The sequence below is a fragment of the Lynx canadensis genome, chromosome E1 (genome assembly GCF_007474595.2).
Source record: "Lynx canadensis isolate LIC74 chromosome E1, mLynCan4.pri.v2, whole genome shotgun sequence".
NCBI classification, from domain to species: Eukaryota; Metazoa; Chordata; class Mammalia; order Carnivora; family Felidae; genus Lynx; species Lynx canadensis.
Genome location: NC_044316.2, coordinates 27,957,540 through 27,974,714, shown reverse-complemented (window position 1 = coordinate 27,974,714; position 17,175 = coordinate 27,957,540). Strand labels below are relative to the sequence as shown.

Below are 17,175 nucleotides of genomic sequence, written 5' to 3'. Positions count from 1 at the left end.
ATCTTGGTGACCTCACATGCCTTTGTTTCGCACAGTCTTCTCTAGAAGGATCACGGTGTGACTTGAAACAGATAGACTGAACTCCCCCTCTGGAATTGTGCTGACTAAAGTTTGAGAGTGGCAAGACAGCAAATCAACACACACACACACAGATTATTCTCCAGTACCATAGATACAGCAGTTTTTAGATGCGTCTTGACTGTAACAGAAGGCCAGGACTTTCCATTTGAAAGGGATCTGGGCGCAAAAAAAAAAAAAAAAAAAAGGCTGCTAGATGTTTAATAGTTTGTCAAGGTAAATAATCTGAACTGAAAAGCTGTAGTAAATACCAAAATCCCAATTCTCAATTAACAAAATTCTCAATTAACAAAACAAAAATACTTTTTTTTTCCTTAACAGAACTGAAAAACTCCGAACAGTGTGTCATGTGCAAGGCTAGTCTGCCCTCAGCTACAGCTAGTGCACAATGTCACGTATGTCCTCCATTCCTCACTCTTTTAATTCTTCCTCCTTTGGAAAGTGCTCCTGTTTGCAGGCCACGTCCACCAGCAGATGAAGATCTAGAAAGAAAGAAGATTTGTTTACTCACTCTTGGCCTCTCAGATTGGAGAGTTTGATAGACCAGTCTTCAGACAAGAAGAACAAGTTGCTCGTGGTTAAGTGTAGAATTGGTTCTAAAATTCTATGATCTCAGTTTTGGGACATTCCTGTATCTCTAAGGAACACAGATGCAGCCCAGTTGTTAACCCAGTGAGACCAAAATGTGTACAGTTGCTATCTTTTCAATGATGCAGCTAAGCCTCTTTTCACTTCAACTGCCTTTTATTATAAGTGAAAAATTAAGGAAAAGTGTCAAGGGATCAAAGTGAAATATACACACACAAATGAAAATTCATTTCTTTGATCCTATAAAGATGAGTGGGTGGGTGGGTTTTGGGAATATGAGAAAATAATGCCTTCAGAAACACAATGTTAAAATAAGTAATCACTACTTTTCCAAAGTTGATTGACTCCATACAATTTCCTCTTACTGACAACACAGCTGATCTCTTGCAGAAGAAACACCTACCTGAACTGTCTGTAAAAAAGAAAGCATACCCTTCATGGAGGTCAAGAGACAAAAAGGGTCCACTAAGAATGGAAAGAACTAAAAAACTGAACTCTCAGCTCAAGTACTAGGTTTTGTAATACAAAGAGGCCATGTATGGGAGTAGAGCTAAATGGCCTGAGTAACACAGGCAGAAGTCAGAGGATCTTACTGTGGCTTCTAGACTCAAGCTAATTAGTTTACAACTTCCAGAGCAACATACAGACTTCTAGTTTATAATTTCTAGGGGAACCAACCTTTCTAGGTTTGTTTTGAAGCTTACGATTTTGCCATAGTAGCATTTGGGAATGAAATTAAACTAAACTATATAGCATAAGTCCTTTATTTCATTCTAGACACAGACTTTTGTCACTGTATTTCTAGAACACAGCCTCTGTGGGACTGATCCACAGACTGGGCAAGAGAGCTGATTCAACAGCTTATTCAACAAAATAATTCTACCACCATATTTGAGAAAATCCAGAAAGCATATGGAACAAGAGCTAATTTTTGCCATATTTTGTAAAAGGTAGACCAGTCACTAGGGGCAGGTCATCTCATCCAGTGAATTACACTACAACCTAACCATAAAGAACAAGCAATTTATCCAGATGAGCATCTTATAGTGGGAGAAAGGCCATAATTTTATCACTTAAAATTGGCTTCTTGTATATCCACGATCATAGCAGCATTATTCATAGTAGGCAAGAGGCAGAAGCAATCCAAGTGTCCAAGGACCAATGAATGGACACATAAAATGTGGTATATACATACATTGAAATATTATTTAGCTTTTAAAATTAGGAAATTCTGATACATGCTACAACATGGATAAACCTTGAAAATATTGTGCTAACTGAAATCAGTCAGTCACAAAAGGACAAATACTGCATAATTCCACTTACGTAAGGTACCGAGAGCAGTCACATGTATAGAGACAGAAAGTGGCATGGTGGTTGCCAGGGGCTGTTATGGGAGTTACTGTGCAACGGACAGTTTCAGTTTGGGTAGATGAAGAAGTTTTGGAGGTGGTTGGTGGTGATGGTTGTGCAACAAATGTGAATGGACTTAGTACCACTGAACTGTACACTTAAAAATAGTTAAAATGATAAATTTTATGATATGTATATTTTACCACAAAAGTCTTTCTTTAAAGTCTATATAATAACAAAAATAGTGATAGGGTATATTTATATAACATCTTTTTTTCCAAATAGTTTAAAGTGCATTATTATAAGGTCATCTAATTAATTCTGAGGCGTAAATTGATACTGGGAGCAAGAACCTCTACGCTAAGTCTACATGGTTATTAAGTAAAGCCAGTGGTTTCTAAACCTTGTTGCACATTGGAATCACCTGGAGGATCTTTTAAAAAATACTGATGCAGGGGAACCTCGGTGGCTCGGTTGGTTAAGCATCTGACTTCGGCTCAGGTCATGATCTCATGGGTTGTGAGTTCGAGCCCCGTGTCAGGCTCTGTGCTGACAGCTCAGAGCCTGGCGCCTGCTTCAGATTCTGTGTCTTCCTCTTTCTCTGCCCCTACCATGCTCGTGCTCTCTCTCTCTCTCCCAAAAATGAATAAACACTAAAAGATTTAAAATAAAAAAAATACTGATGCATAGGACTCCTACCCCCATACATTCTGATTTAATTGGTGTGGAGTGCTACTTAGGCATCAGGATCTCTAAAAGTTGACCAGAAGATGTAGGAGTAACACCTAATGATTATTCTCTAAACATCTCAGCTCCATATTGGGGGGGGGGGGAAGGGGGAAGGACAGGCCAAATGGTAATAGAACATATTAAAATAAGACTTGGGAATATGAATAGACCCAGTTATAACCCAGCTTTGAAAGCAGAGTAGGAATTCTTGATAATGACAAAGGTAAAGGCTATTAAAGCCACTACAGATTTCACATGGGGAGGTAAACTGAAAAACAGCAGCAACAAACTCCCTCTTTTTTTAAGTTTATTTTGAGAAAGAGACAGCACAAGGGAGGGGCAGAGAGAGAGAATCCCAAGCAGGTTCTGCACTGTGCAGAGGCCGACACGAAGCTCCATCTCATAATTTGTGAGATCATGACCTGAGCTGAAACCAAGAGTCAGAGGCTTAACCTATGAAGCCACCGAGGTGCCTCAAACCCTTTTTTTTTTTTTTTTAAATCAGTGAACAAATGTCATTCATTTCATTGCTTATTAAGACTTTACCATATTGATAGGTTCAAATAATGGACAAGAACACATCATAGATAGGCATGTTTAAAATAGAAATAGCCTGGGGCGCCTGGGTGGCGCAGTCGGTTAAGCGTCCGACTTCAGCCAGGTCACGATCTCGCGGTCCGTGAGTTCGAGCCCCGCGTCGGGCTCTGGGCTGATGGCTCAGAGCCTGGAGCCTGTTTCCGATTCTGTGTCTCCCTCTCTCTCTGCCCCTCCCCCGTTCATGCTCTGTCTCTCTCTGTCCCAAAAATAAAATAAAAAACGTTGAAAAAAAAATTAAAAAAAAAAAATAAAAAAAATAAAATAGAAATAGCCTGTGTGGCTCTTTAATAGCCTCAGAATTAGTTATGTAAAGTAGTGTGAACAACAAACCCTCTTAACCTTAATGATTGGGCTTTAAAATAGCACTTGGCACACAGTTTCTAATAATGAGCATCTAAACATAGTAATTTTATTAAAGTGAACTTCCTTCATTAGCAAAGCTGCCAATCAAGGAGTTAAAAGAGTATAGAGACCAATAAAAATATGAAAAGACAGACTAGCCTGGTGCTACTAGAGGTTTATATGACTTCATTTAGAAGAGAAGCTTGCATACTCACCAGAGAAGGTAAGTATTTGGGGATCACAGTAGCTCAGTTGGTTTGAGAGTTGAAAGGCCTTGAGGGCCAAGAGCATTGCATCTACTTGTTTGGGAATGTTAATTCCTTCCAAGAGCACCCTCTAGAGCTTGGGGGTTATTATCTAAATGAAATCTCATCCATAATCCAATAGCTACAAAATGAGAAGTCCTTCCTTTAGGAATGAATAGAACTTTGCTTGTAAACCTTCAATTTCCCTTAACCAGAAAGTTAACATCCCATGAGAACATGAATGAGTGTAGCTTCTACTATAAAATTAACATTTGGGTATATTCAGTTTAGAGTGATATCATCAAAGAAATTGGAGGCGCATGACTGAATCTAATTTCCTTTACCTTTTGGTATTTTTGATCCAAAACGTATTTCCTTAAGTTAACTTGTGCTCAAAAAGCCTATGCACAGCATGGCAAAGATTGTGACTGACCATCTCCTTCTAACAAAACACACATCTATTGAAATCAATACAATCTGGATTATTTAATCAACTTGTAGTCTACTTGAAAAAAAAAACAAAACCTCAAAGAAAGTTTGAAGTGTGACATGTTCCTACTTAAACATGGCAGACATCTTCAAAATAACTCAGTTACAGAAGGGCACTGATAAATTCTGGAATATAGGATGCCCCTGTTCAATGAGATATCGAGCAACAAAATGACATCCAACAGTTAATGTTAGAATCATAGTATTTCAGAATTTGGAAGCAAAGGAGTCCTTAGAGGTGATTTCATGAAATTTCCTTATTTTTATCATAAATAATGTACTGTGAGAGTTGAAACCATACTGAGGGGAGATAGTCCTAATGATAGCCACAGTTGAAATTTAAGTGATACTTTAGGAATTTTACCTTTGGTTTCTATCATTACTTCTTTAACCTTTTAGTATCAAAATAAAAAAACATTTGGTCATCTGTAAGAACTAAACTGAATACTAGTCAATTTGAGCCCTCCTCACAAGTACCTCCTTACTCTCTTACGGGCTTCTCTGGTCATCAAGGATCAGGGCTGTGAAAAGATCAGAAGCTAAGAACAAGAACTTTCTAACACAGGGTGCAACAGACTGAATGTTTAACTCCCTGAAATTCATATGTTGAAACCTAACCCCACTGTGATGGGTGTTAGAAGCTGGACCTCTGGGAGGTGATTAAGTCATGACAGCGGAGCTTTATGAATGATATTAGTGCCCCTATAAAAGAGATCCCAGAGAGCTCCCTCATCCCTCCTGCCATGTGAGGCAGCTCAACTAAACTTCATTTATTATAGACACTGAAATGTGAATTTTATATCATCTTTATGTGACATGAAATATTCTTCTTTTGATTTTCCTCCAGCCATTTAAAATATGAAAACTATGGGACGCCTGGGTGGCTCAGTCAGTTAAGCATCCAACTTCGGCTCAGGTCATGATTTCACAGCTCGTGAGTTCAAGCCCTGCGTCAGGCTCTGTACTGATAGCTCAGAGCCTGGAGCCTGCTTTGGATTCTGTGTCTACCTCTCTCTGCCCCTTCCCCACCCATGCTCTGTCTCTCTCTCTCTCAAAAATAAATAAAACATTAAAGAAAAAAAAGTTTTTTAAAAAGCATCCAACTTCAGCTCAGGTCACAGTTTGTGGGTTTGAGCCCTGCGTCGGGATCTGTGCTGACAGCTCAGAGCCTGGAGCCTGCTTTGGGTTCTGTGTCTCCCTCGCTCTCTGCCCCTCCCCTGCTCATGCTCTGTCTCTGTGTCTCAAAACAATAAATAAGCACTAAAAAAATTTTGAAATACGAAAACCATGCTTATGTTGCAGGCCATTTAAAAACAGGCAGTATGTTAGATTTGGTTCACAGGCCATAGTGTACCAACTTGTAACACTCACTAGGGCTATAATCAAGAGATTTTTAACCAAAACAGAAGATTTCATCAAACAGAATATTGTTATAATAGTTGTAAAAAAAATTATCTTTTCTCCAAAGAAGATATACAGATGGCCAACAAGCGTATGAAAAGATGCTCAACATCACTAATCATTAGGGAAATGCGATCAAAACCACAATAAGATAACACTTCACACCTATGAGGATGGCCATAACAATAATAAAAGGGGGAAAATAACAAGTGCTAGCGAGGATATGAAAAAAATGGGAACCCTTCTACACTGCTGTAGGAAACGTAAATGCTAGAGCTTTTATGGAAAATAGTTTGGCCGATAGTTAAACACAGAATTACCATATGACCCAGCAATTCTACTCCTAGGTATATACCCAAAAGACTTGTAAACAGATACTCCACTACATGCACACACGTTCACAGCAGCACTACTCACAATAACCAAAAGGTAAGAACAGCCCAAATGTCCGTCAGCAGATGAATGGATAAATGAATTGTGGTATATATATACAATGTAATATTATTTTGCCATACAAAGAAAGTTCTGATACAAATGTTATGACACGGGTGAGCCTTGAAAACATTATGCTAAGTAAAATAAGCCAGACACAAAAGGTCACATATTACAGGATTTCATGTATATGAAATATCCAGAAGGGGTAAATCCATAGAGACAGAACACAGATTGGAGGCTACCAAGAGCTTGGGGGAGTAGGAATTGGAAGTAACCGCTTAATGAATACGGGGTTTTCTTTAGGAGTGATGAAAATGTTTTGTAACTAGATAGAGGTAGAGGTTGCACAACATTGTGAATATACTAAATGCCACTGAATTTTGCACTTTAAAATGGTTAATTTTATGTTTTGTGAATTTTATCTAAAAATGTATATTTTCCGGGGCGCCTGGGTGGCTCAGTCGGTTAAGCTTCCGACTTCAGCTCAGGTCACGATCTCGTGGTCCGTGAGTTCGAGCCCCGCGTCGGGCTCCGGGCTGATGGCTCAGAGCCTGGAGCCTGCTTCCGATTCTGTGTCTCCCTCTCTCTCTGCCCCTCCCCCGTTCATGCTCTGTCTCTCTCTGTCTCAAAAATAAATAAACGTTAAAAAAATTTTTTAATGTATATTTTCCTATTAATTTGAAATGACCAGACAAAAAGAAGGGGAAAACAGAAAATAAATGGCTACAAAAAGTAAAATTCATAACCAAACATATCTTGGTTTTAAATGTCAAAACACAGGGGGCGCCTGGTTGAGTGTCCGACTTCCGCTCAGGTCATGGTTTCCGAGTTTGAGCTCTGCGCTGTTGGGTTCTGTGCTGACAGCTCAGAGCCTGGAGCATATTTCGGATTCTGTGTCTCCCTCTCACTCTCTCTGCCCCTCTCCCACTTGTGCTCTGTCTCCTCTCTCAAAAATAAATAAACATTAAAAAAATATAAAATAAATGTCAGAGCATAATAACGAGATATGGAATGACATCTTAGTAAGACATCCACAATTCTTGGTTCCAGAAGAATAGAACTATAGAGGACACGACTTGTCTCTATTGTACCCAGTATGTTACCAAGCCCTAGGCAATTGTTCAATAAGTACTTTTTAAATTTTTTTTTCAACGTTTTTTTTTTTAATTTATTTTTGGGACAGAGAGAGACAGAGCATGAACGGGCGAGGGGCAGAGAGAGAGGGAGACACAGAATCGGAAACAGGCTCCAGGCTCCGAGCCATCAGCCCAGAGCCTGACGCGGGACTCGAACTCACGGACCGCGAGATCGTGACCTGGTTGAAGTCGGACGCTTAACCGACTGCGCCACCCAGGCGCCCCAATAAGTACTTTTTAAAAGAAACCTGAGGAGTGCTTTGACTCCTCATATGTTCAAAACTTATCTTTTGGTGGCTAACTAAAAGATTGCTCAGATAGAAAGTAGAACAGTGGCTTCCAGTGGCTTGGGGGTGAGCAAGAATAGGGAGTTATTATTTAATGAGTACACAGTTTCATTTTGCAAAATGAAAAGAGTTCTGGAGATGGATAGTGGTAATGGGAGCAAAACAATGTGAATGTACTTAATGCTACTGAACTATATACTTAAATATGGCTAAGATGGTAAACTGTATGTTATATATATTTTACCACATTTTTTTAAAAGATTGCTTTTTTTCCAAGGATTTTTTTTGAAGTACATCAGTAAGATTAAAGTGGGGTGGAAAAGCATGTCATTCATTCAACAAACACTGAGTGCCACAGCTAATGCTAATACTGTAGGTGCTGAGGATACATCGTTTAACAAAAGAAAGGCCTTTGCCTCATGGAACTACCTGTAAAGAAGGGAGAAAAATAATAAATAGAAGGTTTTTCTAATACCAAAAGCCTTCTTCGTATCAGCTATGCTATACAGACTCTAACAGATATTACATAAAACTTAAACTGACTTTGGTTAAGGTCTTTAATCCCATCGAACCTTATTTATAGCCATGTTTTCATAAGCCAACCATTAGGTTAAGTTCTATCAAGGTAGAATAATTTTGTACTTCATGAACTGTATTTCTGCTTACACTCTCATTACAAAAGCTAACTTTTTAGTAAAGAGGTTCTAGCTTAAGTAATTTACTCCTTGCCCCTAATAAATGGAAATGTGACCAGTTGTCATAATAATGCTAATATGTCACAACTCTTCTATTTCACAGCAAGAATTCAAGGCCAATTAAGACTCAGCTATCAACAACACTGACCAAAGGATAAGTCTTTACTTAAGGAAAAAAAGAAAATGAAGAGATAATAAAGATAATGTCCTAATTCTTTTATCAGTTACACTTATAACCTTAATAGTGAAAGAGATGAAGTGATTATTTTAACAGTAGGCACCAGAGTTCCTCTTGGGCACGTAACTATCTTTGTAGAGACTATACTTGACAAGCTGTTTTGGTTGGAGAAAGTAAGGTCTCAAAGACATTAGGAAATAGAGGAAATATCTAACGTCTCTCCCTAAGGCACAGAAAAAAAGACCAGAGAAGAGAAGATACAGTGCTGGTACAAGTAAAGATGACAACATGGCAGAGGCCATAGTGATTAGTGACAAAGAAAGGTGAGAAAATGGCAAAGTGACTGACAGCCTTTTAAAAAGAAAGGTGTTCAACTTCAGAAAGGAGTTGAACACATACAAATGCCTAATGTAAATGCATGGGGAAAGGTTGGAAACAAAGGAAGAGGGCCAAGTTCTACATCTGGAACAGCATGGAGCAGATAAGAGAGAAGAGCTGTAGGAGGTGAGAAATGGATGACTTTGGAATTAAACAGAAACAGGAAATTTAAAACTAAAAGTCATTGTAAGCCCTAGAAATTCTAAAAAATCTTGGAAAAGCATTTTAGGTGGGGGATACAGTTAGCTTGAGTCAATCATATCTAAACCTTGAAGTCAGGTTAATAACCGGGATATAAATATTTTTTCAAAATATTCTTTTTAATTTCCCATTCCTATTATTTTGATGGTTTTAAATTTACACTGAAAGAATACTTTAAAATATTTAAACAATTTTTAGTATTTTTGGATTTTTTTTCAATTTTAAAAATCTATAAAAATACAAAAAGGGAGTAAAAATTTCCCATAATCCTACTATTGTGTATATTCATACACAAATTGAAAAATAAAAAAGTACCTCTCTTCACCTCCAATTCTACTTTCCTAGAGGTAACCACTATTACATGAATCCATTTTATCATATACTGCTATACTTTTTTCTATAATTATATAGTATATACTTCCTTTTTTTCCTCCTAGAAAGGAGGCTGTCCTAGACATATTGTGCTGCAACTTGCCTCATCCACTTAACACATGTTATGAACACTTACGACCTTTCTAGGTAACAACATATCAAGCTAATTTTCTTAAATGGTTGCATAGTATTTCATTACATTAATTTTTTATAATTTATCTAGCTCCCTATTAGGCAATTATACTTTTTCCAAATTTGTGCTATCATATATGACACAACAATGAACTCTGCCAGGACTGGAATTCCTGAGTCAAAGCACATGAGCATTTTAGTTATTTGCAAATAATGCCAAATGCCCTCCAAAAGGCTATACAAATTTACATTCCAGTTACAGTGTATTAAGATGTTCCTTTTTCCCTAAACTTTTATCAAACCTGGATATTATCAACAGCTTAAGTTTTGCCAATCAAAAAAAAAATCTTTTGGGTTGATTTAATTTGCATTTCTCTACTTGATTTCTCTGAGGGGTTCAACATCATTCTACAAGCATATTGGCCACTTTATTTCTTCCGACCTGCACATTAATATCATTTTCTTTACTTTTATTGGGTTGACTTTTTCTTATTGATTTGTAGGAGTTTTTATGTATGATGAATAGAATACTTTGTATTTTGTTGTAAATATTTTCTCTTAGTCCATGTAACAGAAACTTCTACTTGTCTCCTGATATTTATTCCTCCTTTAAATCATGGTGTTGTTTAACTAGGCAAATGGTCCCCAGGTAAAGACTACATTTCCAAGCTCCCCTTCAGCTAGTTTGACCATGTGACCAAGTTCTAGTCAAACTGATGAGAGCATAAGTGATGATTATGCTCATAAAAGGAAAGGATATTTATAGCAGCCTGCTGGCCAACATACTGATATAGTGGTGAGCCATTTTTAACCCTGCAACACCTGAGGGCTACCAGAGAGAGGTAAAGCTGCCACATCAGCTCTAGACAGCTTATCCTCAGAATATATCATAAGGGAAGAACAAACTTCTAAACTGTTTAAGCTACTAGTTTTTTGTTTTGTTACAGCAGCCTAACTTATACATGGACTAATATGGAATTTGGAATCTAGAAGTGAGGTACTGCTATTATTCAAATTAAAATACACGTTATGAGCTTGGTGGTCAGACAGCAGGTAATTATGACACTAGACACTAGCTAGAACACTGGTGATCTTTGTAACCCATGTCAAAACATTTGATAAAATTGTTACTGTGATACCCTGGAAGACAGGCCACATGCAAAGTGAGCAAGTAACCATAAGGGAAAAGGCTGACAAAATTCACAGTGTTAGTTGTTTCTTGACACATTCAGCAAAGTCCTAAAATAAGAGATGAACTCAGGCTAGAGGTAGCCAAAGCACAAGCAAAGATAGAAGGGAATACTTCTCTGCCTGTAGTTGATAACCTATTGTCTAGAGATCAGCAATTTGGACTGTGCACCCAACCACTTCATTATCCCAACATGAAATAATAGTAAGAGGGCCTGAAGCTTTTCTCAAGTACTTCTGATAGACAATGGGAGAGAGCTCTGTGGCAAAGATCAGATTAAGAATATTATCTTTCCAATGGAACCCATTCTTTTAGATGACCTCAATATAGGTTCCATTAGGTTGAATGAAAGGGATGAACAAAGTACAGACAGTAAATCAAATACCAGACTTTTCAGGCTTAAAAACTACCTAAATAAGATCTCTGCTATAACTCACATTTGGAATGAACAAAGGCAAACAAATCAGTAGTCTACCTTTTTTTTTTTTTTTTAAGAATTGAAATGCCAGAGAAATAACAAACATGCCCTGCTAAGATATAGGACTGTTCAGCTTCTTAAGTAATCCTCACACCCTTTACACACTCTCTAACAAAATATAGGCAACAAAAACTGGACTGCTCCGAAACCATGTATATTCCAGGGGTGCCTAGCTGGCTCCATAAAGAATGTGATTCTTGATCTCGGGATTGTGAGTTCAAGCCCCACATTGGGTGTAGAGATTATTTAAAAAATAATAAAATGTTAAAAAAAAAGAAAGAAAAGAAATGTATATTCCCCAAGGACCACATGAACGTAATGATTTGTATGTATTGATAATGTGTTCCTTTTTATTGCTGAATATTATTCTGTTGTTGTATGGATACACTGTAATTTATATGTAATTCATAACTTGTGATGAGTGTATGCCTAATTTAATTTTTAAGAAACTGCCAAATGGTTTCCAAAAATGGTTACACTATTTTTATTCCCCACTAGCAGTGTATGAAGAGTTCTAGCTGCCTCATGCAACGCTTGGTACGGTCTTGTTTTTTTCTTTAAAAATTTTAGCCATTCTAATGGGCAGGTAGTGATGTCTCCCTGTGACTCCCAATGACTTCCCTGATTATTTAACATGTTAAGCATTTCTTCATGTGTTTATTGACCACTTGTACCACTTAGTGGTATGTCTGTTCATATATTCCCCCCACTTTTGAATTGCACTGTAAGAGTTCTTTTTATATTCTAAATATGTCCTTTGTTTTCACATATGTGTTGTCGATATTTTCTCCTAGACTTTGGCTTGTCTTTCCATTTTCTGAATGATGCCTTTCCAAGAGCAAAAGTTTTAAATTTTGATGAAATCCAATTTATCAATTTTTTCTTTATTGATCACGTTTTTGTGTTCTTTTTTTTTTTTCAACGTTTTTTTTTTTTTTTATTTTTTTTATTTTTGGGACAGAGAGAGACAGAGCATGAACGGGGGAGGGGCAGAGAGAGAGGGAGACACAGAATCGGAAACAGGCTCCAGGCTCCGAGCCATCAGCCCAGAGCCTGACGCGGGCCTCGAACTCACGGACCGCGAGATCGTGACCTGGCTGAAGTCGGACGCTTAACCGACTGCACCACCCAGGCGCCCCACGTTTTTGTGTTCTAAGACATCTTTGTCCGCTCCAAAGTAGCAAAGCCTTTCTGTTATTTTTCACCAAGCTTTGTATGTTTGAGTTTTATATTTAGGTTTGTTCACTCCAAAGTAGCAAAGGTTTTCTCCTTTTTTTTCAAGGAGTGTTATATATTTGGGTTTTATATTTAGATCTGTAATTCATTTTGAGTTAATTTTTAATTATGGTGTGAGGTATGGATCAACGCTAATTTTTGTTGAAAAGACTTACCTTTCTCTACTGCATTGCCCTGGCACCATTGTTGAAAACCAATTGACCACAGGGGCGCCTGGGTGGCTCAGTGGGTTAAGTGTCCGACTTCGGCTCAGGTCACGATCTCATAGTTGGTGAGTTTGAGCCCCGCATCGGGCTCTGGGCTGACAGCTCGGGGCCTGGAGCCTGTTTCAGATTCTGTGTCTCCCTGTCTCTCTGACCCTCCCCCGTTCATGCTCTGTCTCTCTCTGTCTCAAAAATAAATAAACGTTAAAAAAAAATTTAGAAAATCAACTGACCACATATGTGTGGATCTATTTCTGGACTATTTTGTTTCATTCACAAATAGAAAAGATATGTCTATCTTTTCACCAATATCAAACAATTTTCATTACTGTGACTTTGTGGTAAGTCTTAAAATCAGATAAAATCTCCTTTGAAAATTGCTTTGTTAACTCTATAACCTTTGTATTTCCTTTTTTTTTAATTTTTTTTAATGTTTTATTTATTTTTGAGACAGAAACAGAGAATGAACGGGGGAGGGGCAGAGAGAGAGGGAGACACAGAATCCGAAGCAGGCTCCAGGCTCCGAGCTGTCAGCACAGAGCCCGACGCGGGGCTCGAACTCACGGACTGAGAGATCATGACCTGAGCCGAAGTCGGCCGCTTAACCGACTGAGCCACCCAGGCGCCCCTCCAGTAGACTTTTTTAAAAATTATAATCTGATTCTGAGATTTAAAAGGAAATACAGGGGCGCCTGGGCCATGATCTCGCAGTCCGTGAGTTCGAGCCCCGCGTCGGGCTCTGTGCTGACAGCTCGGAGCCTGGAGCCTGCTTCGGATTCTGTGTCTCCCTCTCTCTCTGTTCTTCCCCTGATCGCACTGTCTCTCTCTCTCTCTCTCTCTCAAAAAATAAATAATTAAAAAAAAAACTTAAAAAAAAAAGTCTACTGGAATTTTGATTGAGATTGCACTGAATTTATAGATCAGTTTAGAGAGAGCTGTCACTTTAACAATGTTGGATCTTATTATCCATGAATATGGCATATCTTTCCACTTTATTTATGTCTTCTTTAATTTCTTTCAGCAAAATTTATAGTTTTCAATGTAGAGGTCTTGGACATCTTTGGTTCGACCTATTCCTAGGTATCTTAGGATTTTGGTCTTACTGTAAATGTTTGGTATTTTAATTTCATTTTCCAATTGTGTGCTGCTAGTTTATTAAAATACAATTGCTTTTTATATATCAATTTTATGTCCTAAAACCTTGCTAAATTCATTTATTTGTTCTGTTGTAGATTCCCTAGATTTTTTTTATATAAGTAATCATATCATCAACAGATACTTTTACTTCTTTCTTTTCAATTTTTATGCCTTTTATTTATTTTTCTTTCCTATTGCAATGGCTAGGCCCACCAGTATAATACTGAATATATAAGTGGTGACTGTAGGCATCCTTGCCTTGTTCCCAGTCTCTAAAGTATAAAGTTTGGTTTTCACCATTAATTATGATCTTTGCCATACATATTTTATAGGTGCTATTTATCAGTTTGAGGAATTTTCTACTATTCCTACTTTGTTGAGAGTTTTTATTATGAATAAGTACTGACTTTTGTCAAGTGCTTTCCCTGCATCTTTTAAAATCATCGTAGAGTTTTTCTCCTTTATTCTGTTAATATAGCAAATAACATTGTTTAACATTTGAAAATCAATCAAGCCTTGCATTCCTCAGATAAATTCTATTTGGTTGTAGAGTATTATCCTTTTTAAATATTGTTGGACTCAATTTACTATTTTGTTAATGATTTTTGCATCTATATTCAAGAGGATTAATTGGTCTATAATTTTTGTTCTTATTTTGAGGAAAGTTTTTAATAACCAATTCAACTTCTTTAATAGAAGTGTGTGAATTTTGGTAAGTTATATTTTTCAAAAAATGTGTCTATTCCATTCGTATTCATTGATGTAAGACTGTCCACAGTATTCTCTTATTCCTTTAATATCCATAAATTCTGAGGTGGCAATCTCTTTCTTTTTTTTTTAAGTTTTATTTATTTAAGTAGCCTCTACAACTCAATGTGGGGCCTGAACTTATGACCACGAGATCAAGAGTCACATGCTCCACCAACTGAGCCAGCCAGGCACCCTGGTAATCTCTTTCTCATTCTTCTTCTTTTTTTTTTTTTAATGTTTGTTTCTTTTGAGAGAGACAGAGAGGGCCCACACAAGTAGGGGAGGGGCAGACAGAGAGAGAAAGACACAGAATTAGAAGCAGGCGCTAGGTTCTGAGCTGTCAGTGCAAAGCCCGATGTGGGGTTTGATCTCACGAACTGTGAGATCATGACCTGACCCAAAATCGGATGTTTAGACACCAAAGCCACCCAGGTGCCCCTCTTTTTCATTCTTGATAGTTATGATTTGGGTTCTCTTTTTTCTTGATCAGTCTAGCTAGAGGCTTGTCAACTTTGTTGATCTTTCCAAAGAGCCAGTTTTATATTTGTTAATTTTCTCAATTGTTTTCTATTTCATTGATTTCTATTCTTATTTTATCATTTCCTTCCTCATGTTTACTTTGGGTTTACTTTCCTCTTTTTTTTTTTTTTCCTAGTTTCTTATATTGAAACTTCAGGTCATTGATTTTAGATCTTACTTCTTTTCTAATATTAGCTAATATTTTCTAATATTAAAATTTCTAATTTAATTTAATATTAAAGCTACACACTTCATGCTAACATTGTTTTATTTTTTTAAGTTTTTAAAAAAATGTTGATTTATTTATTTTGAGAGAGAAAGAGAGAGTACGAGCAGGTGTGGGGCAGAGAGAGAATGAGAGAGAATCCCAAGCAGGCTTTGCACCATCAGCTCAGAGCCCCACATGGGGCTTGAACTCATGAACCACGAGATCATGATTTGAGCCAAAATCAAGAGTCCGATGCTCAACTGACTGAGCCACCCAGGCACCCGGCTAACATTGTTTTAGATGCATCTCACAAACTGATATATTTTCATTGTCACTCAGTTCCAAATATTTTCTAATTTTTCTTGAGATTTTGTTTTTGAGTTATGGTTTAGAAGTATGTCACTGTATTTCCGGATATTGGAGGTTTCCCTGGTTACTTTACTGTCATTGATTTCTAATTTACTTCTGTTATATTAAGAGAATACACTTTGTATTACTGTAATTCTTGTAAATTTATTGAGACTTGTTTTATGGCCCAGTATATGACATCTCTTGGTGAATGTACTATGTGCACTTGAAAATAATGCATATTCTGTAGTTGTTGGATGCAGTGTTCTATAAATGCCAATTAAATCAAGGTGGCTGATTATGTTGTTCAGATCTCCTATGTCTTTACTAATATTTTGTCTAGTTATTCTATCAATTACTTAGATGGTGTATTAAAATATCCTACTATATTGGGGCATTGCCTGTTTTTCCTTTTGTCAATTTTTGTTTCATACATCTTGAGGCCCTATTACTACACAAAAACACATTTATAATTGATATGCTTCACTGATTAACTGTCCACCATTATGAAGCAGACTCTCTTTATAATACTCTGTCTTAAAGGCTGTTTTATCTGATATTTAAAAATAACCATACCAGGCTTCTCATACTTCCTGTTTGCATATTATATCTTTCCCCATACACTTACTTTTAACCTATGTGTCTCCTATAGTCTATTGTAGGAGTTTGCTCTTTTATCCACTTTAGCAATTTCTGCCTTTGAATTAAAGTTTTTAAAACCATTTACATATAATCATTGTATTGGTTGAATTTGGGTCAACCATTGTATTATTTGTTTTCTCATTGTCTTCTTTATTTTTCCTTCCTTCCCCCTTTCCTGCCTTCTTTTGGATTATTTCTATTGTGTTGGTGATTATCCTAGAAACTACAGTACCTACTCTTGATTCATCAAAGCCCATATTAATCAATACCTCTACCTCAGTTTCCTTCTGCCTGAAGAACACCCTGTAGGGGTGTCTGGGTGACTCAGTCAGTTAAGTGTCCAACTCTTGGTTTTGACTCGGGTCACCATCTCATGGTTCATGGGTTTGAGTCCCACTTTGAGCCCTGTGTCGGGCCCCACACTGTCAGCACAGAGCCCGCTTTGGGTCCTCTCTCTCCCTCTCTCTGACCCTCCCCTACTTGCTCTCTCTCTCTTTCTCAGAAGAAAAAAAAAAACTTAAAAAAAAAAGAACACCCAGTTGAATTTCCTTTAGTGTTGATCTGGTGTGGCACATGCACTCAATTTTGTGTTTATCTGAAAATGTCTTCATTGTCATGCCTTCATTTTTGAATGATCATTTTCGTGGGTAGAGACTTCTGAGGTTGCAGTTTTCTTTCAGTATATTAAAATGTGATTCTACCCTTTTCTGGCTTCCATTATTGCTGTTCAGAAAGAAGCTGTTAGTTTAGTTCAGATGTTGGCAAATTATGACCACTGGATTAAACTGGGCCCTGCGCCTGTTTTTGTAAATATAGCTTCACTGGAACA

General features: G+C 37.3%; 1 protein-coding gene across 1 annotated transcript in view; it reads right to left on the bottom strand.

Moving 5' to 3' along the window:
* Positions 1–426: 426 nt before the first annotated feature.
* HSF5 (heat shock transcription factor 5) overlaps positions 427–17,175 on the bottom strand; it is a 42,239-nt gene continuing 25,490 nt past the window's right edge. Inside the window, exon 6 of the mRNA XM_030296917.1 lies at positions 427–560. Within this exon, the coding sequence (XP_030152777.1) occupies positions 490–560 (71 nt within the window). The 3' untranslated portion in view covers positions 427–489. The remainder of the gene's footprint in view (positions 561–17,175) is intronic.